This window comes from Lutra lutra, chromosome 1 (assembly GCF_902655055.1).
Source record: "Lutra lutra chromosome 1, mLutLut1.2, whole genome shotgun sequence".
Classification (NCBI taxonomy): domain Eukaryota; kingdom Metazoa; phylum Chordata; class Mammalia; order Carnivora; family Mustelidae; genus Lutra; species Lutra lutra.
In genome coordinates this window covers 118,196,116-118,222,274 of record NC_062278.1, presented here as the reverse complement: position 1 = coordinate 118,222,274, position 26,159 = coordinate 118,196,116, and the positions used below count along the sequence as shown (strand labels likewise).

General features: G+C 36.0%; 1 protein-coding gene across 3 annotated transcripts in view; it reads left to right on the top strand.

The window, feature by feature from the left end:
- The window catches only part of ACAP2 (ArfGAP with coiled-coil, ankyrin repeat and PH domains 2), a 161,442-nt gene that overhangs the window by 51,123 nt on the left and 84,160 nt on the right, over window positions 1–26,159 (top strand). For 2 of the 3 annotated variants that reach the window (XM_047733568.1, XM_047733578.1), the window contains exons 2-4: window positions 3,732–3,789; window positions 14,720–14,839; window positions 15,636–15,689. In XM_047733568.1, coding sequence (XP_047589524.1) covers window positions 3,732–3,789; window positions 14,720–14,839; window positions 15,636–15,689 — 232 coding nt within the window. The remainder of the gene's footprint in view (window positions 1–3,731; window positions 3,790–14,719; window positions 14,840–15,635; window positions 15,690–26,159) is intronic. The other variant, XM_047733587.1, reaches the window with a different exon arrangement.

Sequence of the window (26,159 nt, the reverse complement as noted above, 5' to 3'; positions counted from 1 at the left end):
GAGGATAGGGTTTCTATAATATTGGCCTCTAATACCTTGCAAATTTATAAACGTTATACATACTCAATTGTTATTTGGGAGAGTTGAAAAGGAATAGTATCTTTCTTGCAATATTTGAAGGACCCTTGTGTAGATTGTTTCATTTCGCTTACTCATTTATTAAACATGTTCCAGGATGGTTCTCTTGCATTGCTGAACAGAAGTAATAGGGAGGCAAAACTCACCTCAGGATGTAGGGATAAGAGAAAGGAGAGAAAGAGACTCTTATTGATAGTATTCTTTGTGGTGTGGTATGTACTGTGGTCAGTGCTACGGAACAGCCCCTGATTTAACCTTTACAGCTTATTTAAGTAGGCATTTCTTCACTCATTTTACAGATGAAGAAACTTAGATAAAATACTAAATAAGTGAGTGGTGGAGGAGAGTTTGAACTGAGATCAAAATCTTTCCATATACTCTTCTTTTTATACTAAGGAATATTCAGTTAACTAGTTTACCTTATACATTAGCTACTTAGCTATTACTGCAAGTTGTGTGTGTGTGTGTATGTATGTGTTTTGCTATTGCTAGGAGTTTTCACACACATCTTAGATGACCAACAGATTTTTTTTAGAAAAGGTGAAATGTTGAAGAACATCTAAGATAAAGTTTCAGATTCTTTGAATATAAGATTACAGAGGGCTTTACTTTTAAATGCAGGTGAAACACATTTTTCCTTTTGTGTTTGTACCTCTCTTTTAAAATGTTGTTTGGGCACCTGGGTGGCTCAGTAGATTTAAGCAACTGCCTTCAGCTCAGGTCATGATCCCAGAGTCCTGGGATTGAGCCCCACATTGGACTCCTTGCTCAGCGAGGATCCTGTTTCTCCCTCTACCTGCTACTCCGTCTTCTTGTACTCTCTCTGTCAAATAAATAAATAAAATCTTTTTAAAAAAATTGTTTTACGGGACACCTGGCTGATTCAGTTGGTGGAACATGTGGCTCTTGATCTCAGGGTTGTGAGATCGAGCCCCACATTGGGTGTAGAGATTACTTAAAAAAAAAAAAAAAAACTTTATAAAAAAATGTTGTTTTACAAAAGTAAATTAGGACAATTGCACAATAAAATAATAGAGGAATCTGGGGCACCTGGGTGGCTCAGTGGATTAAGCCGCTGCCTTCGGCTCAGGTCATGATCTCAGGGTCCTGGGATTGAGTCCCGCATCGGGCTCCCTGCTCAGCAGGGTGCCTGCTTCCCTCTCTCTCTCTCTCTCTCTCTCTCTGCCTGCCTCTCTGTCTACTTGTGATCTCTCTCTGTCAAATAAATAAATAAAATCTTTAAAAAAAATAATAGAGGAATCTACATAAAGTTTCTATCAAATTGTATGCTTAGTAGAAATCAATGGTTAAATCAAATCTTAAGCTGGTCATTTCAACTAATATGCTTGAAAGTAATTGAAGATTGGGTAAAGCTAGGTTAAATAAATGTTACAAGTAAATGAAGAATGTTTCTGACAGAGTAAAAAATTGTGGAGTTTATTTCTTGACCCAACAAACATTTTGAGTGTCTGTACTGTTATGGGGAGCTTCGATAAGTGAGAGAAATGGACAGTGGTAGAGACATGCATGAGGTATTGTGGGGGCACAGGATGGATGTGTAATTAAGTTGGTGTGGGTGGAGGAAGAGGTTCCTAGACCCTATCTCCTGGGAAGATGATGTCTGAACTTTTTTCTTTTCCCCTTTATTGGCTTTAAAATTATTTAAAAATTTGTAGTTCTTGCAAATACTAAATAAGTCAGAAGTATAAGTAGTAAACAGTATAAAATCTTATTTACACTTTCTGTTCTCCAGTCCTCATTTTATGGGTAATATACTGGTAAATATGCTTCCAGATTTTTCCCTGGGCATTTACCAACAGTTTCTTTTCCCCCTCCATGAAATTGGGTTCACACTATATATAATTTTGTAACTTGCTTTTCCCCCTCCCGCATGTAATAGTTTATCACATGTATGCTTCTATTCCAGTAGATGTAGATCAGTTGTATTTAAAAACCTGCTGCCTCAAATATTGGGATGGATGTACTTTCATTTATTTACATTATTTCCTATTGTTGGACATGTAGGTTTTCAACCTGTTACAAAGAGTGAATATTCTTATGCAGATATATTTGTTTTCTTTTATGAATTAAGTTTAAAATGACAAGTAGTATATATAGTCAGGTGAACAGGAGTTAAGATTAATGTGAAGGGAAAATGTTTTCTAGGTTAAGGGAACAAATGTAATTCAAAAAACTGCTAAAGAAAATGATACTTTTAGTTAGGGGAGAAGCATTTCTGTTTCTGTGCTTTGGAAGTATATCACCTCTTGTTTTCTTGAACTTTGAACTGTATGCTATAGTATCTTGTTTTATGGAATAGGCATCTCTTTGCTGAATAATTTGTAGTTTATAATTTTCTTGTTTGGGAGATTAAAAACTTTTTTCAGTAATTGTGACCAGATAGAGAAATAGAATTACAAGCTGATAAAAATGATTATTTGGACATTATTACATAGAGGTTAAGTGGGTAGTTCTGGGAATAGAGGCTATATTTTAGCCATGTTTTTCTTAGTTTTGTTATCTAATTGAGAATTTCTTACTCAGGTTTCAAAATAAATGTTTGGGTGGTTAGTCCCCTACTGTTGTCCATTTGAAACAAATTTGGTTAATTCGTAAAATAACTACTGGGAAGTTGCTAGTTTATCAAGTAGGTATCTGAAAATGGGATAGATGACTTAAAGTAATTGAATTGTGTTTTGTTCTATCTTAACTCTTAAGTGTAAAATCTTATTATTCTTAAAAAGTTTTAGTTGCTGCTGTTTTGTTCCAAATTTCCAATTTTGGAATGTTACCTGTAGTGTGATATCAAGTACTAATAAATATTATAATTTTATAATTCTCCTGACAATTAAGAGTATCTAGTGATTTCTTAAAAATACATGGGAAACAGGGACGCCTGGGTGGCTCAGTTGGTTGGGTGGCTGCCTTCGGCTCGGGTCATGGTCCCGTCGTCCTGGGATCGAGTCCCGCATCGGGCTCCTTGTTCAGTGGGGAGCCTGCTTCTCCCTCTGCCTCTGCTGCTCCTCTGCCTGCCTGTGCGCTCGCGCTTTCTCTCTCTCTCTCTGACAAACAAATAAATAAATAAATAAAATCTTAAAAAAAAAATGGGAAACAAAATGGTTCATTAAACAAGGCTGACATTTTTCTGAACTATTTATAAAAAGTAAAACCCTTTCCTTTTTGATTCCCAAGGATGCTCTGTTATTGGGTTAGATTTGTTGTACTGAATAGAAATCCAAGTCTTTGTTAAGGCTCAACTTCAAAAAATTTTCCTCATTAAAAAAAAAACAAAACCATGCTAAATACTTCTTATTAGTGTTATTAATTTGAATAACATGAATGCTTTGAATCAGTCAGCCTAATCTCTCATTACCTTAAATAATAATTGTATTATCTGTTACATTTCATGTTTATGAAGTACTTATACTTCATCCTAAGGTAATTATTACATAACGTGAAGTGTAATTTTTAAGCATTCATATCTTTTTTCATTTAGAGTTATTTTCCAAGAGTAAAGTAACATTTAAACATATCTGATAACTTAGGGGGCAAAGGGGAGGCTGGAGGGTGGATGTGGGGAGGGACTGGGGGGAGGTGGGCATTTAAAAAAATAATAAACACATGATAACTTATTTTATATATGATTTTTCTAGGGCTGCTTTGGAAGAAGTAGAAGGAGATGTGGCAGAATTGGAACTAAAACTTGATAAGGTGAATTTTACTTTAAAAGTTTTTTAAACATTAATTCTTATTTTCCATTAACAATGATTTAGGCCTTTCATACCTGGTGGTTCATGTTACTTTTTTTTTTTTTTTTAATCTCTATGATGGTAAATGTTACTATTATCCCAATTTTACATGTGAGGAAATTGAGGCCATAGACATGAAATAGCTTATTGAAAATCTAAGCGCCAGAGCAAGAATTTGAACAGCATTTGACTTCAGAGCTAACTAGATATCCTTTATATTGTTGGAACTGTGTTTTCTTCTTTTCCATCAAAAAGATTGCATGTATCTTTTCACTGCTTAGTGGTTTTCATACATAACCTGACCATTCTTGTTTATAAATGTAGGTGTGGACACATTAAATATAAATAAAATTTAAAATACTGATTGCATTTTTTTTTAAAGCTGATGCCAGAAATGCTTAGTATATAGTTAATAATTGATATTAAGTGGCCATATTGTATTTGAGGGTAAATGGGCATTAATTCCTATCATCTATATTAATTATTGATCATCTTTTTTTTTCCTCTACCCAAGAAATACTGTATAAAGCAGGAAGAAATATGAGAATGAGTAAGACATGGCTTCTGGTTTCACGTAATCAGTAACTGTTTAGTGAAATATCTTTTCTTAAAATTTATGGAGATAAATCAGATGCACATATTTGAAATACCTTTTCTGAAAATAACTTCCTACTCACTTAATTATTTTTTTAAATGATATTGCTACATAAAGCAGTGCTTCTCAAACTGTACTGTGCGTAGGAATCACCTAGGGATCTTGTAAAAATACAGATTCTGATTCAGTAAGTCTGGGGTACCTGAGATTCTGTGTTTCTTTTTCTTTCTTTGTTTTATTAACATACAATGTATTATTTGCTTCAGGGGTACAGGTGTGTGAATCATCAGGCTTACACATTTCACAGCACTCACCATAGCACATACCCTCCCCAATGTCCTTAACCCAGCCACCCCCCAGCAACCCTCAGTTTATTTCATGAGATTAAGAGTCTCCCATGGTTTGTCTCCCTCCCAATCCCATCTTGTTTCATTTTTTCCTTCCCTACCCCCCACAACCTCCTACCCTGCCTCTCAAATTCCTCATATCAGAGAGATCATATGATAATTGTGTTTCTCTGATTGACTTATTTTGCTCAGCATAATACCCTCTAGTTCCATCCACATCATTGCAAATGGCAAGATTTCATTTCTTTTGATGGCTGCATAGTGTTCCAGTGTGTGTGTGTGTGTGTGTGTGTGTGTGTATCACATCTTCTTTATCCATTCATCTGTTGATGGACATCTAGGTTCCTTCCATAGTTTGACTGTTGTGGACATTGCTGCTATAAACATTCGGGTGCACATGCCCCTTCAGATCAGTACTACATTTGTATCTTTAGGGTAAAAACCCAGTAGTGCGATTTCTGGGCCATAGGGTAGCTCTATTTTCAACTTTTTGAGGAACCTCCATACTGTTTTCCAGAGTGGCCATACCAGCTTGCATTCCCATCAACAGTGTAGGAGGGTTCCCCTTTCTCCTCATCCTTGCCAACATATGTTGTTTCCTGACTTGTTAATTTTAGCCGTTCTGACTGGTGTGAGGTGGTATCTCATTGTGGTTTTGATTTCTATTTCCCTGATGCTGAGTGATGCGGAGCACTTTTTTGTGTGTTTGTTGGCCATTTGCATGTTTTCTGTGACGAAATGTCTGTTCATGTCTTCTGCCCATTTCTTGATTGTATTATTCTTTGGGTGTTCAGTTTGATAAGTTCTTTATGGATTTTGTATACTAGTCCTTTATGAGATTCCATGTTTCTAATCAGATTCCAGGTGACACCAATGCTGTTGTTCCATGGACCACACTTTGAATAGCCAGGATATAAAATAAGCTGAAGGTTTTCAAATGTTTTGAAATCATGAAACATATGTATGTATATGATGTAAATGGTATAAATATAAAGTAGTAGTAATTATGTATGTAAAACCAATATTTTATGAGACTGACGTGCTACCTACTGTGCTAACGAGGCACAAATTTCTAAAACCAAAATTTTAGAAAATATTTAGTAATAAGTTATTTTTGTGTTGTACTCTATGGTTTCCAAAACACTTTGATATATAGTATGCTTTTTGATTTTTATAATAATTCTGTGAGGTAGGTAAGACAAGTGCTATTATTCCCATTTTATAGTTGAGGATACCAAAGCCCAGAAAGTGAAGGGAACTGGCTTCAAGTCAGAGGTAGAAGAGGCAAACCAGGGTCAAGACTCATGTTTTTATTCTTAGTTCAGTTCTCTTTTTGTGCACCACTGTGCTTCTGCATCCATACTAGGGGAGCACTTTGCTGCTTGGAAATTTTTTGAGGAAAGCTAAGAAGCTTCTAGGCAAATGTTTTTTAAATTAATGTTGTAATTTTTTTAAAAATTAGTGTTGTAATTTTTGTAAGGATATTTTCAAAAGGATTTTCAAATATTTTCTCTTTAAAATTACACATATAGGTTTATTATTATTATTATTTTACCCAGAGGTAGTATTTTAAACACTCTGAAACAAAGTTTTTAAATCTTAAGGTAGGCAACAGAACTGTAGTCTTGATTTTCTGGTAGATTTATGAGAGAGTATGTAGAAAGACAAGGATTTTTTTGTTTGTTTTATTTATTTATTTGAGAGAGAGCAAGAGATAGAGTATGCATGAGCTGGGAAGAGAGGGAGAAGCAGGGGAGCCTGATGTGGGGCTCCATCCCAAGGCCCTGGGATCATTACCTGAGGCAAAGGCAGATGCTTAACTGACTGAGCCACCTGGGCACCCCTGAAAGACAAGGCTTTTTAAAGAATCATTGAGTAGTCTAATCAGATTATCTCTTCTTCATGGGGAGAACTGCATGTAAATCATATGAAACATTTTTTGGGTTCGTTGGGGAGGTCCTCAAAATTTGAAGTATCTCATCTGATAGAATCCACTAACAGCATTTTTGTTACTGATTTTGCTTTAATGAGCATCCCCCTCCCCCTGCCCCCGTGTCATATTTGGTTGGAATTGGGAGACTGGTAGAATCTTAAAACTAAATATTCAAGTTTAAAACAAGTTATTAAAATGTTGGCAATCAGTACTAAGATCTCTAAGCTTTTTCTAGAGTGTTTATTACCCAAAGGACTAAAAAGGGCATCATGGAAATTTTGACATTTAAAAAAAATATTATCTTCCACCTGAATAGAAGGTCTATAGTTTTACATTTCTCCAGTTTAAGATCTTGATTTCTTATAAAATGTACCTCTCTCAAATTCTTAAATTAGTATCTATCATTCCACTTGAGAATTTTGAGGAGTTAGCGCAGAGAGGAGAACCAGAGAGGAGGAAGAAATGGTTGTTATTGAAGGTGGTGACACTGAAGGACTAGTGGAGGGGAGGGGTTGCCCAGGATTAGTTTAGTGATTTCATAACTTTGTGCAAGGCCTGTAATATCATTGTAAGTCATGCCACCAACAGGTTAAACTAGCTTGATGACCTAGCTATTATTTATTTTGCTTATAATATGTTACCAATAGTTACACTCCTTGTGGAGAATAATGCTTCATGAGTGGCATTGTTTTGCTGGGTCCAAAGATTTATCCATTCTGCCAGGTATTCTGGCACTGACAGCACCGTAGAGCAATGTAGTGGCCATCTAGATGTAATTTTTGTATCTGTTGCATCCTCTCACTGGAATGCTTGTTCTCTCTCTGTTAAGCAGATACTCTTTAAATCACAGCTCAAGTACTACCAAACTTAGGTTCTTTTTCTGGTATTGCATTCTTTCTTGCACACACTTCCATTTAAATTATTATAATATTATTGTAGTCTTTGGCTTGTAGCATGGTGTAATAGTTAAGAACACAAAGCCTGGGAGTAAGGCTGCGTGCATTTGAATCTGGCTCTACCACTTACTAAGCTATTTGGCGTTGGGCAAGTTTCTCAACCTTCCTATGCCTCAGTTTCTTCATCTTCAAAAACAGTAAAGGTTGAGTACCTATCTCATAGGGTTATTAATGAGAATAAGGTGTTTTAGTGTATGTTAGTGCTTAGGGTGGTTCTTAGCACATGTTACATTCTAAATAAATGCTAATGATGATGTCTCTTCAACAAATTATTAGCTCCTTGAAGACAGTCTTTGAAGGAAGAAAAACAACCTTCATTTAATGCACACTTACTGTGCATCAGATGCTAAGTTTTACTTATATTATCTCCAACTGTCACAAAAGTGTTGCAAAGTTGGCATTACACCCAATTTGCCCGTGAGAAAAATGAGACTTGGAGAGGTTGTTACTTACTAAAGGACAGTCAATGGATAAGTTGTTTATATTCTCATCACCTGGAAAAGTGCCTATGACACACACATCTCTTAGTAAAAAGAACTTTTGAATGAATTGGGGCTACCAGCTTGATAATTTTGACTAACTTGACATATACTCTTAGGTTCTCTCTTGTAGGCTTATACTATTCAGTTATGCCTGTCATCAGTGTCATTTACTAAGGATTTTGCTAGCTGGCAAAGTTTCTTTCACCAAGTCAGTTCTTCTTCCTGCATAGCTGCAGTGTATGTGTGGCTCAGCTGTATGACAATTCCATTATCTCTCCAACTTCCGTGTTAGTGACCTCTATTCTAATTCTGATACCTGTTTTCATGGTCATAGCTATGCCTTACCATTCAAAGTTCTCCTCTCAGAAATATGGAATGCTGATCTCTTACTTTCTTACCTGAGACTCTAGTCTTTCCAGTTCTCATTTCTTTCACTCCTGCCTCTGTTCTTCAAGCTTAGCTAGCCCTCTAGTCTTCAGTCTATAAACTTCTGATATTTTAAACCCCCTTTAAAATCCCCTTTCAGTGCATTTTGGGGAGGGGTAATTTTTGGAGATAAAATTCACCTGACATAAAATTCATCATTTTAAATCGTACAATTCAGTGTTTCCAGTGTATTCATAGTATTGTGCAACCCTCACCACTATCTAATTCCAGAGCATTTCCATTACTTGAAAGAGAAATCTTGTACCTATTAGCAGTCACACCCAATTATCTTCTCCCTACATCCTCTGGTGACCACTAATTTTCTTTCTGTCTGTATGGATTTGCCTCTTTTGAATATTTCATATAAATGGAGCCATAATTTGGCTTTTTGTGACTAGCTTCTTTCACTTAGCATAATGTTTTTAAGGTTCATCTGTACAAGTTGTAACATTTTCCAGTATTTACTTTTTATGGCTGAGTAATACCCCTTTATGAATATACCACATTTTGTTTATCCCTTTATCACTTGATGGACATTTGGGTTATTTCCACTTTTTGGCTAGTATGAATAATACTGCTATTATCCCTTTCAGTCTACTCTTAATTTTATTCCATCATATTTTTCTCCTGGAGGCCTTCATTTCCCTTCCATAATACCTACTCTGTAGAATTCTCACTATATTTGTCTAATCATCTGTATTCTCTGTGTCATATCTATAAAGCCCTGTAGGAGAAGTTACACAATTGTTTGGTGAAATCAACTGGTGGAGTTAACACATTCCTGCAAATTTTGATGTAAAACAAATTTCCCAAGATTTATTCAGGTTATCTAGTTATCTTTAACAGCTTTACTTCTATTTTCTCATGATTTATCATTTTGTTCTTCTTCCTTAATAGAGGACTTTGACTCTGTCTTCCTTTTGGTGGGAACACTTTTATTCCTTGTTCCTAATCTAGAAATTTAGAATATGTCCTTTTCTTTTTCCACTTTTCCTCCCATTTGAGTGATAAAAGTATCCCTTTTCCTATGTAATTCCAACCTCTAACTTCTCAGAACTTTGCTTTAGTCATCTTTCTCCTTTTCTTTCTCTGCCACCTCTTCATTTTAAGTAGAAAGTGTTCAAGTTTCTTTGGAACAAAAACAAAATAAGAGAGAAAACCAAAAGCAAATAACAAAACTCTGATAAGGAAACATACATCTTTAGTAATTACCGTGTGCCAGTAATGGTTTGTGCTAAGATCTTTATGTGCATTACCTTAACTCTTTTATAGTAACCGTGTATGGTTTGGTACCGTTGTGATCATTTCAGACAGAAAAAAACTTAAGGTTACTGAGGTTAAGGTCACTCAGGATCATTTAGGTGGTTAAGTAGGGCAGCACAATTTGAATCTAAGCTGACTAAACCCATAACTCTGTGTTTTTAACCATAATGTTATACTACCAACCTCTCTCTCTCCTTTAGTTACTATGGGACCTTTTAATTATTTTTAAATTATTTAATTTGTTGAATAAGTAATACCTCCTACATGATATAAACTTTAAAGATACGAAAGTGTGTATCCAGTGAAAAATTAGTCATCCTCTAGTCTCTTTCCTAAAGGAGTACACTTGAGTCCTTCCAGAAATTATCTAGGCATGTAAAAGATTATAAATATTTGTCTTCTCTCCCACTACAACAAAAATATTAAAACTGTTCTACATTTTTCTTTTTTTAAGATTGTATGTATTTATTTGACACAGAGAGAGAGATCACTGGTAGGCGGAGAGAGAAGGGGAAGCAGGCTCCCCACTGAGCAGATAGCCCCATGTGGGGCTCGATCCCAGGACCCTGAGATCATGACCTGAGCTGAAGGCAGAGGCTTTAACCCACTGAGCCACCCAGGCGCCCCTGTATTTTGTTTTTTGAAAAAATACATCTTGGATTTTGTTTTTTGTTATTAATTATTGAGCTGCCATATTGTTTTTGACGGCTGAATTGTATTTCATTGTATGGATATATCATAATTTATTTATTCAGTTGCCTACTGATGGACTCAGATTGCTACCTATATTTTACTGTGACTGCAGTGTATGATTTCACATGTGTGTCATGTGGTTTATGTGAAAAAATAACTTCATAATACTTTCCTAAATGTGAAATTGTTAGGTTAGAGGGTATGTATTTAAAATATTGATAGCTTTTGCTAAATTGCCCTACACAGAAATTGTACCAGTTTACATTTCCCATAAATGTATGAGTGTCTGGTTCTTCATATCCTCTCTAAAATAGCAAGTTAACAAACTTTTCGATCTTTGCTATTCTGTAAAAAAAAAAACACAGTAATTTACTCTTTGTAAAATACTCTTTTACTATGAGTGAGATTGAATTTTTTTTCATAGGTGTAGGATGTATTTGAATTTTCTTTACTGGGAATTATCTGTACATAATCGGTTGGCCATTATTTTTCTAGTGGCTGGTTTGATTTTCAAAAATGATTTATATCCTCTTCTTAGAGCAGGGAAATTAGTCCCTTATGATTTGTCCCTAATACTGTTTTTCCATATTGTTGTCTTTTGACTAAATTTATTGTTTTTTATCCCCCTGATAAAAATGTTTCATATATATACGTGTGTGTGTGTGTGTGTGTGTGTATAAATATACACATATATACATACATAGCCAGGGTGGAGCCTAGTGTGGGGCTTGAACTCATTGTCCTGAGATCAAGACCTGAGCTGAGGTCAAGAGTTGGACACTCAACCAACAGCCATCAGGCGCCATAATATTTTTATTTTTTTGTAGTTGAATTGATTTGTTTTTTCTGTGACTTGAGTTTTGCAACTTTCTCAAAAAGACTTTTCTTACTTTGAGATTATAAAAAATATTACTTCCTGTTTTAATTTTCTGATTTAGTATTTCATGTTTAAATCTTTATTCCATCTGAAATTAATTGGAGGGTTTGGAATTGAATTTGGTTTCTTTTTTTCTTTTTCTCCCATTAGATTCTAGTGTCCCTATGTCATTTATTGGATCACTTTTTCCCCCACTGGCTGGAAAGTACTGCATATTTGTATTGGTTTCTTGACTCTGTATTCTTTCCATTTGTCTGTTCACGGCCATTACCAGAATTGTAATTACTATACTTGTACCTTTTTTTTTTTTTTTTTTGGGTATAATACATTTTAATAATATATAAAGCTATGGGCACCTGGGAGGCTCAGTGGGTTAAGCTGCTGCCTTCGGCTCAGGTCATGATCTCAGGGTCCCGGAATCGAGTCCTGCATCAGGCTCTCTGCTCAGCAGGGAGCCTGCTTCCTGCCTCTCTGCCTACTTGTGATCTCTCTCTCAAATAAATAAATAAAATCTTAAAAAAAAAAAAAAAATATATATATATATATAAAGCTAATGTTCCCATCTCATCACTCATTTTCAATTTTTTTCCCTCTTCTTGTATGTTGGTTACTCCTATGAATTTTATAATTAGTTTTTCTGGTTTTTAAGACATTATTTCTTGTAATTTTCTATTTATTTGTAATTTTCAAACTAAAAGACTGATCTCTACCTGCAGTTCTCATAGTGAGTTTTTTGGAATTTTGTTTCTATGAACATGGTTCCTCTGAGAAAGAATTCCATGTCAAATATTTTTGAGAACTGCTACATATTTTATACTCTTCTAGGATTCACAACACATATGAATATATCAAAAGCTCTTTAAAATTCAGCAATAAAGAAATCTGTTTAGTTCTTCAAATGCAGAGTTTGCCAGATTTATTTTGTCACAAGATCCTTATTTTGGTGTAGGATATTCCTGTAGGATATTTTGTAGAGTACATATTGGGAAATACTGATCTATCATCATGTCTTCTACATCTGCAGTTCATAACTCACTGTAATCTGGCTAACAGCTCCCCAGTCAGTTTCTCTTACAATTATTCTTGCCAGGGATACTGGGTGACAACCTCAACAGACATTTATTTATTTATTTATTTTAAAGATTTTATTTATTTATTTCACACAGAGAGATCACAAATAGGCAGAGAGGCAGGCAGAGAGAGAGAGAGAGAGAGGAGGAAGCAGGTTCTCCGCTGAGCAGAGAGCCCGATGCGGGACTCGATCCCAGGACCCTGAGATCATGACCCGAGCCGAAGGCAGCGGCCCAACCCACTGAGCCACCCAGGCGCCCCTCAACAGACATTTAAAAAATCTTTTTAAAATTGGACTTTTATGGATTTTCAACCTGTTCATCTATTTTTTGATCCTTAGTTCTTTTTTTACCTTTGTGAAATTATTCTCTTGCTTTTCCTCCTACTTTTCCTCTTCCTCTTTTGTTTTCTTCGTGAGGTTTTCACTCTGCAAGCTCTGTCCTCTGTCTCCTGTGTGGGATATAGCATTGTAGCACTGTAACTGTATATATGCTGGTGATTCCTCTGTATCTACAGCATGCACCTCTTTTTTGAATTTCATATGTCTGTTTTCACGTGTTTGGTCCAGCTTTCCACTTGACTTATATCACAGGCCCATCTAATTCAGGGCCATGTCACAGGCCTAATACAATGAAAACAGGAGTCTTTTGCTGTCCAGTTTAATGTGTCTTTGTGTGAATTAGCAGATGTAGCCCGTGGCAAGCAGAGCTGAGGCTGGATTTCAGCTCCAATTTTTTTCCCCTTGGTGGAACACAGTCTCTATAACTGTATTACAGAAGGGTACTTGACTATAATTCTCGAGTTTTTCTCCTCATTTCTCTCCTGCTTACTGCCTTAATTCAGTCTGTCATGGTTTTTGGTCTAATCCCCTTATCTTTAGTCTTTCTTTTCCCTGTCTTTGCTTTTTCTCCATTTAGGTCATCATTCTGAAATGGAACTCTGGTGAACTCACCAATTAGTGTATTCACTTGTTCTCTGTTTCCTTTCATACAAAATGTGAACATCTTAGAATTGCACACAAAAGCTTGTCCTGATCTGGCCCTTGCATACATTTTCAACATCACACTTTTAATGTCCCACATTTTCACACCACACTAAGCTACTAAGTGTCTCTGGTTTTCTCTGCCCATGTCGCTTCTGGGCCTTACCTTAAAACATGCTCTTCCTAGAGTAGTATCTTCCCATTACTCTTGTCTGATTGGCTAATTTTTGTTGGTCTTCAGGGCTTTTCTTAATTGTTATCTTTTCCAGCAATCCTTCCCTGATGCCCTTAGTCCTGGCTAGATGTTCTTCCTTTGTTCGATCATGTATGGTTTAGTCATGCGTAGCCGTTGTGTTTGTGCTGTACAGAATTTATCTGCTTGTCTACTGGTTCAATTTAAAGCTTCTGAGAGCAGACAGTGTATTTTTAATTTCTGTTCTTCTGGGCACTAGGGTAACAGTTTTAAATTCTACTCCTGAGATCCTTTAGATGTTTTCTAAAGGTTTGTTGTTGTTGTTTTGGCTCTTTACCCTCTTCTTGGTGCTCCCACCATTACCCCCTCAGTATCCTTCCCTTCTCTACCTTTTTAAAAAATATATGTATTCGCCCAGGATTTTATTTGTTTAAAGGAAATGTTATGCATTTGAGTGAAAGGAGAAAAATAAGGAACAGAAAAAAGAAAAGGGGAAGGAGAAGAATTTTAGAGAAAGAAAGGTGAAAGAAAGTCTAAATTTTAAGGCTAGCTCAAAGCCTAAAATAGTAGGCATTGAAGAAATAATGGTTGATTAATCAATTCAGATGTTTGTGTTGATAGGTTGACACTGAAATGCCTAGCATGACTAATCCAACGTACCAGTTTACTCCCTTTTCCTCCAACATAGCACAGGTTTTTTTTTTTTTAAATTTAATTTTTTTTTTTTTAAGCAGACTGCTTGTTCTGCCTGAAATTCCCTATTCTTCCTTCTAAGTGGTGTTTAATAAATTTTTATGAGGTTATGGGATTGAATATGACTTGGTAAAAGTATTTATTGTTGTTACCATTACAGCCTCTGGGTCCTAAGGGTCGACTTTTTTGGGTACAGTTCTACCATGAATTTACTTTGTAAGTCAGAGTTAAAAAGAACAATTTCAGTTAGTCTATTTTGGCTTTACTGATGAACCATAATTTATCTTAGCTAGGCTAACTCATGTAGCTGTTGCTAACACTTGTTTAACTAGGTAATTTGTGTAATTATCTTCAACCTGATGTAATGTTTTTCTTTTTCAGCTTGTGAAACTTTGTATTGTGATGATTGATACCGGAAAGGCCTTTTGTGTTGCAAATAAACAGTTCATGAATGGGATTCGAGACCTGGCACAGTATTCTAGTAATGATGCTGTAGTTGAGGTTAGTATTATTAAAATTAGTTAATATGATAAATTCAACAAAATATTAAAGAACTATGTATCCATTTACCTTATTAGAAGTTATAGTGGTCCTTAAAATTAGGAATAGAAAAGCTGTCACCTACTGGTGTTGTATAATTCTGTTTTCTAATATTGTTAGAAGTTGATGGTTGATTTGCATTGTGAATATAAGTTTACTTCTGCTAGGTGAGCTGGATCATCTACAAGAGGACCCGAGCAGGGAGAGGAGGACTACGCTTACTAGTAGGAGCTTTTAGGGCAAGCAGAGAGCATTTAAATCTTAAGAATAGTATCTAACTATGTATGGGTTTGCATAGCAAAGCTCTTGTCAGCTAGCTATGCTGGGTTAACTTAGGCCCCTTGCTATACTGTGTGGTGTTATGATAGTTCTTCCATGAGGAATAATACCTGGTTAGGTAATGGGCATGCTTTGATGATTGTTTGATTCATGGATGTCTAAATGGGCACAGTCTTGATACACTCAATTTTACCTTTAGGCTTATATGTGCCATTATTATTTGTTCGCCTACTCCTGTTGATATGGCAGTGCTAATTCTTTGACTGTTCTTGGGTTTTATGTTACCTACCATATGTACATTTGTCCTCTTTGCAGAGCATGCCCATGAGGCAATACCATGAAATCATCCTCAGAAGTAAATGTTACTGTTCACAGTGTAACTAGATCTTTCTGTCAGAAATGCAGAAGTAACATTTTTGTGACCTATTTTCGTGGCTCTTAAATGACTTAGTTTTTCTTTTGGTTTCTTTCTCCATAGACAAGCTTGACCAAGTTTTCTGACAGTCTTCAAGAAATGATAAATTTTCACACAGTAAGTGTCAGTAAGTAGGTGTTACTATGACCATGTAAATATTTAGTACTTTCTTTGAATGGCGGTATTTTATAAAATTACTTGTTATAATTCAGTAACTTTGATTAACCAGCTTCTTAGTTCATGGATCTAAAATGTATGTATGTACGTGAGTGTGTGTGTGTGTGTGTGTGTATGTGTATGAGAGAGAGACATTTATTTCTTTTTTAAAGGATTTTATTCATTTATTTGACAGAGACACATCGAAGAGAGGGAACATAAGCAGGGGGAGTGGGAGAGGGAGAAGCAGGCTTCCTGCTGAGCAGGGAGCCCAATGTGGGACTCAGTCCCAGGACCCTGGGATCATGACCCGAGTCAAAGGCAGATGCTTAACAACTGAGCCACCCAGGCGCTCCTATTTCTCATTCTAATATAGTGAACTTAATATGAGTGACATATATACGCATAAAAGTTATCTTTTTTGTTTCAATTGTGCCTTTGTGAGTTTTTAAGGAATTATTTTAAGAATGAAGAAGTAAAAGCCATTTTTCTAAATTTAGTTGTTTCTTTTAAGATGCTTCAAGTATATCCCCTTTGTCTAGTCAGTTGCCAGTATTAAAGACCGCTGTATTCTTTGAGCTATTTATATGTGCATTTAAGATTTGAGGACTTTTATTCTAGTTATTCATGAGGGCAAAAGATTTTTTTTTCCTGTTTAACTTTGTTAAGAACATTATTTATTTATTTTAAAAATTATGTCACCATACAGTACATCATTAGTTTTTGATGTAGTGTTCCATGATTCATTGTTTGCATATAACATCCAGTGCTCCATGCAGTACGTGCCCTCCTTCATGCCCATGAGTGAGCTCACTCATCCCCCCCACCCCCCTCCCCTCTAAAACCCTCAGCTGGATTCCCGGAGTCCATAGTCTCTCATGGTTCGTCTCCCACTCTGATCCTCCCCCTTCATTTTTCCCTTCCTTCTCCTAATGTCCTCCATGCTATTCCTTATGTTCCACAAATAAGTGAAACCATATGATAATTGTTTTTCTCTGTTTGACTTATTTCACTTAGCATAATCTTCTCCAGTTCCATCCATGTTAATGCAAATGTTGGGTATGCATCCTTTCTGATGGCTGAAGAATATTCCATTATATATATGGACCACATCTTCTTTATCCATTCGTCTGTTGAAGTGCGTCTCAGCTCCTTCAATAGAATAGAACATTTATTTTTATGATTATCACCAGTGCAATAAAACCTAAAGTCAAAATTAAAAAAACTGAAAGATTTAAGGGCTTTTATCCCTCAAGAATGAGGGATATATACTATTTTTAGAATGTCAGGCAATTCCTTTATAAATTTTGGAAAAGTTTACTGAAAATGTAGTAGCTTGTAAGTTATGTACTTCTTTTAAAAACAATTTTTATTGAGGCATAATTGACATTATGTTGATTTCATATGTACAAAGATTCCATGTAACAATTCTATATTTGCATATATTGCAAAATGATTACCATAGTAAACTCCAATTAACGTTTCACCACATATAGTTAAAATTTTTTTTTCTTGTGATGAGAACTTTCAAGACTTACTCTCTTACCTAATTTCAAATATGCAGTATAGTATTATTATTATTTTTTAAAAGATTTTATTCATTTATTTGAGGGCAGGGGGAGCAGAGGGAGAGGGACAGGAAAACTCTGCACTGAGCTCAGAGCCAGATGTGAGATCACCACCTGAGCTGTAATCAAGAGTCGGCTGCTTAACTGACTAAGCCACCCAGGCACCTGTGCAGTATGGTATTATTAACTATAGTCATCATGCTGTTTGTTACATTCCAACAACATACTCCTTTTATAACTAGAAATGATCCCCATTACCCTCTACCCAATGCCTCAGGCAGCCACCAGACCCGTCTGTTCTCCATAGCCTTAAACTTGTTTTTTGTTGTTATTTAAAAAATTTTACATCTGAGTGCAATCATACAGTATTTATCTTTTTCTCTCTGACTTATTTCACTTAGCATAATGACTGAAAGTTCCATCCATTTTGTTGCAAATGGCAGAGGTTCATTATTTTTTATGGCTAAGTAGTATTGCATTGTATGTGTATCTATCTATCTATCTATCTATCTATCTATACACACATATTTATCTATATATCTATATCTTCTTTATCTGTTCATCCATTGATGGACATTTAGGTTGTTTTCATATCGTGGTTATTGTAAATAGTTCGTGTTTTCACTTTCTTCTCCTAATACCCAGAAATAGAATTGCTGGATCATATAGTAGTTCTAATTTTAATTTTTTGAGGAGCCTCAGTACTGTTTTCTGTAGTGGCTGTACCAATTTGCATTGCCACCAACAGTGCATAAGGGTTCCCTTTTCTCTGTAACCTCATCAACATTTGTTACTTCTTGTCTTTTTTTTTTTTTCTTGTCGTTTTGATAATGGCCATTCTAACAGGGATGAAGTGGTGTCTCATTGAAATTTGATTTACATTTCCTTGATGATTAGTGATGTAGAACATCTTTTCATGTATCAGCCATCTGCATGTTTGTTTTTGGAAACATGTCTATTCAGACCCTCTGCCCATTTTTTTTAATCAGATTTTTTTTTGCTATTGTATGAGTTTTTAATATTAATCCCTTATCAGATATATGGTTTGCAAATATCTTCTGCCATTAAGTAAGTTGCTTTTTCACTTTGTTGTTGGTTTCCTTTGTAGTGCAGAAGCTTTTCAGTTTGATGTAGTACCATTTGTTTATTTTTGTTTTTGTTGCCTTTGCTTTGGTGTCAAATCAAAAAAAAATTATTGCCAAGACTTACGTCAAGGAGCTTTACTGCCTGTGTTTTCTTCTAGGAGTTTTATGGGTTCTGGTCTTCCATTCAAGTTTTTAATCTATTTTGAGTTAATTTTGTTTTATATGCTTCTTACAGTTTTTTAAAGAGCATAAAGTGTATGGCTGTTAGATAATTATTTGGTGCTTCAAAGTTTATTAGCAGCTGTTTATAACAAGAATATCAACACTTAACATTCTTTAAATTCTGCTAAGGTTTGGTTCTTAATTTGATTTGCCTTTTTGGTCAACAAATTAAGGATAAAGTTATCTGATAATATTTTAATTGTACTTCAAATTTTATCTGTATAAAAATTATCATGTACAAGTATTTGCTTCATTTTCTGATTTTAGGTCTTTTGGGTATATATCCAAGTATGGAATTACTGGTTCATATGGTTCTTCTATACTACTTCCTTCTTGAGGAACCACTAAATTGTTTTTCACAGAACCTGTACCATTCACATTCCCACCAGCAATGTATGAATATTCCAGTTTTTCACATCCTTGTCAACATTTACTATTTTCCATTCTTTTGATCATAGCTGTCCTAGTAGGTATGACGTATTATCTCACTGAGTTTTGATTTGCATTCCTCTAATGCTTAATATAGTTGAGCATGTTTTCATGTGCTTATTGGCCATTTGTAGATATTCTGTCATCCTTACCATTGAGCCCATTCAACTTTGACCATTTTAAAATTGGAATTTTTAAGATCGAATTTTTTGTATATTTTGGATATTAAACTCTTATCAGATAAGTGATATATCAATATTTTCTCCCATTCTGTAAGTTGTCTTTTCACTTTCTTGATAATGTCCTTTGCACAAAAGTTAATTTTGATGAAATTCAATTTATCTATTTTTTCTTATGTTGTTTTGCTTTTGGGGTCATATCCAAAAATCCATAACAAATCCCAGATGATGAAGATTTATTCCTTCAGTTTCTTCTAAGAGGTTTATGGTTTTAGCTCTAATATTTTGACCAATTTGTTTCTTTTCTTTTTTCTTTTTTTTTAAGATTTTATTTATTTATTTGACAGAGATCACAAGTAGGCAGAGAGGCAGGCAGGGGTGGGGGGAAGCAGGCTCCCTGCTGATCAGAGAGCCGGATACAGGGCTCTATCCCAGGACCCTGGGATCAAGACCTGAGCTGAAGGGAAGGCAGAGGCTTTAACCCACTGAGCCACCCAGGCGCCCCTGACCAATTTGTTCCTTTTGATGACCTCTTATTAGTTCTTTTTTTGCTTTCTGTTGGATTTAGATGTCAAAATATAGTATGTTTGATTTCTTTTTAAATCAAGTGATCGTTTGTGTTTAAACTTCAAACTATTACATTAAACTTTACATTTACATTAAACTTCAAACTATAGTGAGAATTAATTTTGGGGGGGATAAAAGCTATTGATTTGAAATTAACATGAAAGGTTAAATGTTGGGGCGCCTGGGTGGCTCAGTGGGTTAAAGCCTCTGCCTTCGGCTCAGGTCATGATCCCAGGGTCCTGGGATCGAGTCCTGCATCGGGCTCTCTGCTCAGCAGGGAGCCTGCTTCCCTTCCCCCCGCCCCTCTGCCTGCTTCTCTGCCTACTTGTGTTCTCTGTCAAATAAATAAAAAATCTTTTTTTTTTTTTTTAAAGATTTTATTTATTTATTTGACAGAGAGAAATCACAAGTAGGCAGAGAGGCAGGCAGAGAGAGAGGAGGAAGCAGGCTCCCTGCTGAGCAGAAAGCCCGATGTGGGGCTCGAACCCAGGACCTGGGATCATGACCTGAGCCGAAGGCAGCGGCCCAACCCACTGAGCCACCCAGGAGCCCCAAATAAATAAAAAATCTTAAAAAAAAAAAAAAAAAGAAGTTAAGATGATTCCACCTAGAGATTAGTAAATATGGGAAGCAGCTGTTGCCCCTGAAGCTGGAGAAATAAAAAGGGAAAATGATGTTTCCCAGAGCCCCTCAGTACTGCACTGTTGAGAATACGGCCATTGCTACCTGGCCAGGAAGCCAGGAGCTTGCTTTCTTGGGACTTCTTCCAGAGTCAAGGAGCCTGTAGTCCCCTTGAAACTTACCTGATTGGTCAGCAGTACTGCTGGCAGTTGGTGTGGCTCACAGTTGCTCACTGGTGGCGGTGTCAAACAGAAGCAGAAAAAAACTGGCCTCCTCTATGTCTTGCCTCTTAATCTAACATTGGCTTCCATTGGCAGAACCTAACCTCTTTGTATGCAAGGAGGCCTAGGAAATATACTTTGCAGACTTCTAGTACCTGGCAGTATAGAGGAGGAGCCCATGGAAGGGTGATATAATGGTGAAGACCAACAATTAACCGGCATACCAAACATAAAGGCTATAATTTGAAAATAGTTTTGGCGGGGATGAGCATTTCTGAGTCTTTTCCAGACAAATCTAGTTTTCACCTTCACAGGACATAACAGGATGAATCTGGAGGTTGGTGGGAGGGTCGTAGCAAGGTGGGGAATAGCCATTTTCCAGTCTTTTCTTTAATAATAAAAACCAATTGCACTGAGGAAAAAAATTATTTTTGGCAGGCAAATTATTATGCAGCTTAATGATTTTTATCCTTAAAACCTCTTATATGATTTTTCTTTTTTCCGTATTCTCCATATCTAGTGTATTAGCAAAATATACCCCAAATTCATCTAGCAGTAGCACCTCCAAGTCCAAACTACTACCACCTCTTGTTTAGGATTATAGCTCCCAACTTGTGTTTCTGCTTCTTTTCTTGTCTTTCTACAATGGGTTCTTCTTTTTTTTTTTTTTAAGATTTTATTTATTCATTTGATAGGAAGAGAGAGATCACAAGTAGGCAGAGAGGCAAGCAGAGAGAGAGGCGGAAGCAAGCTCCCCATTGAGCAGAGAGCCCAAAGCCTGGGGCTTGATCCCAGGACCCTGAGATCATGACCTGAGCCAAAGGCAGAGGCTTAACCCACTGAGCCACTCAGGTGCCCTTCTACAATGAGTTCTGTACACAGCAGCCAGGAAGAGATTTTTAAAAATTTTATATTCATTATATATTATATTTTTGCTTTTATTTTCTATTTTTATTTTATTATATTTATTTTTGAGAGAGCGAGAGTGAGTGCGGTGGGGGACAGAGGGAGAGAGAGCTCTTAAGCAGGCTCCACATTCAGCATGGAGCCCAATGTGAGGGTCGACCCTGAGATCATGACCCAGCCAAAACCAAGAGTTGGATGCTTAACCGACTGAGCCACCCAGGCATCCTGTCAGGAAGAACTATAAAAATATAAATTAACAGGGGCGCCTGGGTGGCTCGGTGGGTTAAAGCCTCTGCCTTCCGCTCGGGTTGTGATCTCAGGGTGCTGAGATCGAGCCCCGCATCGGGCTCTCTGCTTGGTGGAGAGCCTGCTTCCCCCCCGCCCTCTGCCTGCCTCTCTGCCTGCTTGTGATTTCTCTCTCTGTGTGTCAGATAAATAAAGGGAATCTTTAAAAAAAAAAAATATATATATATATATATATACACACACACATATATATATATAAAAATTAACAGCATTCCACTGTTCTAGATTCCCATCACACTCAAAGTAAAATCCATTATAACCATGGTCTACCAAGCCCTATGACCAGCCTTTTGCTGATAACTCCCTGATCTCTTCTCAACTCTGTGCTTGGCTGAAGCTGCTTGGACTCTGTTCTTTAACATCAAAGTAGCTCTCACCTTAGGCCCTTTGCATTTGCTATCTATTCTGTGCGGAATGTTCCTTCTTCATATCTATCTGTGGCTGTTTTCCTTATAATATTCCTTCTCTTCCTATGGATCTTCTTCACCTTTTTTAGGTCACAACCTCTCAGAGAAACCTTCCTTGACCACGTTATGGTCACTTTTATGTCATTTTACTCTGTTTTTTATACACATACGCACATACCTGAGTGTGCACACCACACACACAGAGATGATGTACAGATATGTGGTCTGGTTCTTAAGTATATGTATGTGCCTAATTTATTGTCTGTTCTAAGTTCCATGACTGCAGACACTTTGTTATATTAATCTCTGCTACTACCACCTTGAAGATTCATAGTAGAAAGTAGTTACTCACGACAGAGTTAAGGAGACCGAGGTTATGAAGTTATTAAAACTCTTAAGTGTTTTTTTAATAGTCATTAAATGAGTAAAAATTTTTTAAATCAGTGACAGCACACACTAGGTAGATAATTAAAAGTGATGTTTAAAAATTTTTCTTTTATTATTTCTGGCACTTGAAAAACTTCAGGACCTCTGTTTTGACTGTAAAATTTATGTTGCTTTAAAAATAATTAGCAAAATGGGACACCTGAGTGGCTGGTTAAATTTCTGCCTTTAGCTCAGGTCCTGATCTCACAGTCCTGGGATCAAGCTCTGCAGGGAGTCTGCTTCTCCCTCTCCCTCTGCCCCTACCCACTGTTTGTGCTCTCTCTCTCTCTCCCCCTTTCTCAAATAAATAAAATCTTTAAAAAAATAATTTGTAAACCAACAGATTACTTTCTGTCTGCCTATCTGCTCAGAGGTCTTAAGGCTGTAGTTTGGTGAGCTTGTGTGTGTTTGTGTATGTACTGTATAAGTATATATAGAAAACTTGGAAAGTACACTGAGGTGTCCAATGCTTTTCTAATTTTATCTGCATATTTTTTATAACATCTCAGAAATTTTCCTATTGATAGATAAAAGTATGAAATTGTAAAACCTTAGTTTAATTTAATATCCTTTCCTTTTATAGTTGCCATGCTGTCTGCTTTACCTGGCCTTTTTGTTTCTTGTTACAAGTACTTCTAATTTTTCCCAGGAGAAGTGACTTGTGTGTACTTGAATCAGAGTTCTTATATATGAGGCAAAGATTCTTCCTCGATCATAATATTGCATACTTCACTTTAACTAGAATATAGACAGGGATAACTTATCTCTTGTTTACTATAATATCCCTAGTACTTGCATAATTCTTTTTTTTTTTTAAGATTTTATTTATTTGACAGAGAGAGAGAGAGAGAGAGAGAGATCACAAGTAGGCAGAGAGGCAGGCAGAGAGAGAGGGGGAAGCAGGCTCCACCCTGAGTGGAGAACCTGATGCGGGGCTCGATCCCAGGACCCTGGGACCATAACCTGAGTCAAAGGCAGAGGCTTAACCCACTGAGCCACTCAGGTGGCCTATATGCATAATTCTTATCCTGGGGAGGTCATTTAATTTTTCTGAGCTTTATGCTCTTCCTCTGTAAAATGAATGGGCTTTACTAGATGACTTTTAGTTATAAATATTACAAAGATTACAAAGCATTATTAATTATAAGATTTAAATATGATCTCAGAGCCATTTGTTAAAATGTGGGAAAAGCGGGCGCCTGGGTGGCTCAGTGGGTTAAGCCGCTGCCTTCGGCTCAGGTCATGATCTCAGGGTCCTGGGATCGAGGCCCGCATCGGGCTCTCTGCTCAGCAGGGAGCCTGCTTCCCTCTCTCTCTCTCTCTCTCTCTGCCTGCCTCTCTGTCTACTTGTGATCTCTCTCTGTCAAATAAATAAATAAAATCTTTAAAAAAAAAAAAAAAAAAAAAAAAAAAAATGTGGGAAAAGCCTAGCTACATAAAATGCTTTATTTTAGTAGCATTCTCTACAATGAATTTTAATTACATAGCATTACAGGGTGAAGGAGGCTTTATAGGATATGACAAAACTGCTTTCTAAAATGTAATAAACGTTGGAATCTGCTCACAGTCTATAGCAGACTTTTAACACTTAGGTTTTGGTGTATCAATTTGTGTCAGGATAAAAAGCTGGATATTTTACAGATGTCATTTATGAATAACTTTATGTGTTTAAATAAATGTTTGAAATAATAGAGCCATTTGGGTTTTTAGCCAAGTAAGATTAAATATAGATTGGGATTAGATCATTTGGTTGTTTAAAAAATTTATTTGGATTTTTTTGTGGTTTCTGTAAAAGTGGATGTTATTGTTCCTTTTTCCTTACAGAATGAAAATTCCCTAGGGTTGCTCTTTAACTCATGTCTTTATAAGATGCAACTCATGACTTTTCCAGAGCAGGTCATGTGTGCTACATTCTATTATGTATTGGAGTTGACTTGAATTTTGACTTGTTTTTCTGGAAATTAGAGATTTCTGTAACTTTACTGATGACTCTCTTGGATTCTAATTTGCTATTGGTGTAAGGAATTTGAATATTTATTTGATTATTACCTTTGCTGAATGAAGCTTTAAGGTTGAATTGCTACATAAATTCTATAAAATGTGTAACCCTTTGCTTAGTTTTTTGGTAAGTTTGAGTTTCCATATTATAGCTCTCTACTCATTCACTCAATAGATGGTTTCATGAAAGTGTCATGTCCTATCTGGGAGTTGGTGAAAAATGTTTAGATTTTTAAAATGGAATTATGTTAAAGTAATTAGTAAATATTTAATAAATAAAAATTTCTTTTTAATAGAATTATGTTAAAATAAAACACATAGTATTAGGGACAATATTACATATTGAATGTATATAACACTTATAAATATTTAATATATATATTTTTAAAGATTTTATTCATTAGAGAGAGAGAGAGCGAGTACACCCTTGCACAAGGTGGGGGGGTGGTGGGAGGAGAGGAAGAGGAAGAGGGAGAAGTGGACTCCTGGCTAAGTAGAGAGCCTGGTGTTGGATTTGATCCCAGGACCCTGGGATCATGACCTGAGCGGAGGGCAGACGCTTAACTGCTTAACTGATTGAGTACCCTAAGTGGCCCCCAATAATAGTTTGTTTTCCACCCAGGCACCTTAAAAAATATTTTAATGAGAATCTTGAGCTAGCTTCCATGAGCATAACTTTTTAACAAAAATAAGTCTTGTGCATGAAATAGTTTCAGGCAATTCCTGATTAAGATTTTGAAATTGATGATCTTTTCAAATTCTTGGTCATTGTCACTGATGAGAATGTTGTCTGCATAAGTAGGAATATTTGTGAAAGGCAGGTGAGTGTTCATTTCCCTTTGCTCCTGATTGACAGGAGTTTATTTATTGCCCCTTCCTCCTGATTGATAGGACCTTCTTTATCCCATGTAATTAGAATTTAAGTAATTCTTTCTCTCTAAGTTGTCCTTTAAAGGAGTAATCATTCATTAAGTTGAAGTGCTCTTTTTTTTTTTTTTTTTCCTTTCATTGACATATGTAATGCTCGAATTTTCCTGGCTAAACTGAATAGATTTTGAATAAAGTAATGATGAACCTTTTTCGGAGGTATATACAGAAGTTGGTTTACCTACTTTTTTCTTCCTTTAATCCTTAATTAACTTTGAATAATTCTCTTTGTGGATGTAGATTATAGCACTGACTCCCCAGTGATTCATTCTCAGCCCCTTCCTTCCAACATACTGAATCCATACAGTTTGTTTTAGTGTATGTTAATTGTCAAAAATATCAAGGATTGCTTGAAAGAAGTTAATCAGATTGCAGAATTCTACTTAAGCCATATTTTAAAGTCAATAATTAGCATTAGTCAAATCTGTAAGTTGAGATTTATTCTTACTAAACTTTTTGAATTCTACTTTTAACTTATAAACTGAGGTACAGTTCCTCCTTTGGACAGCCAATATGTTTTGTTTGAAACAGCAGAGAGTGATATTCTCATATCCTTTCTTTCTTTTTTT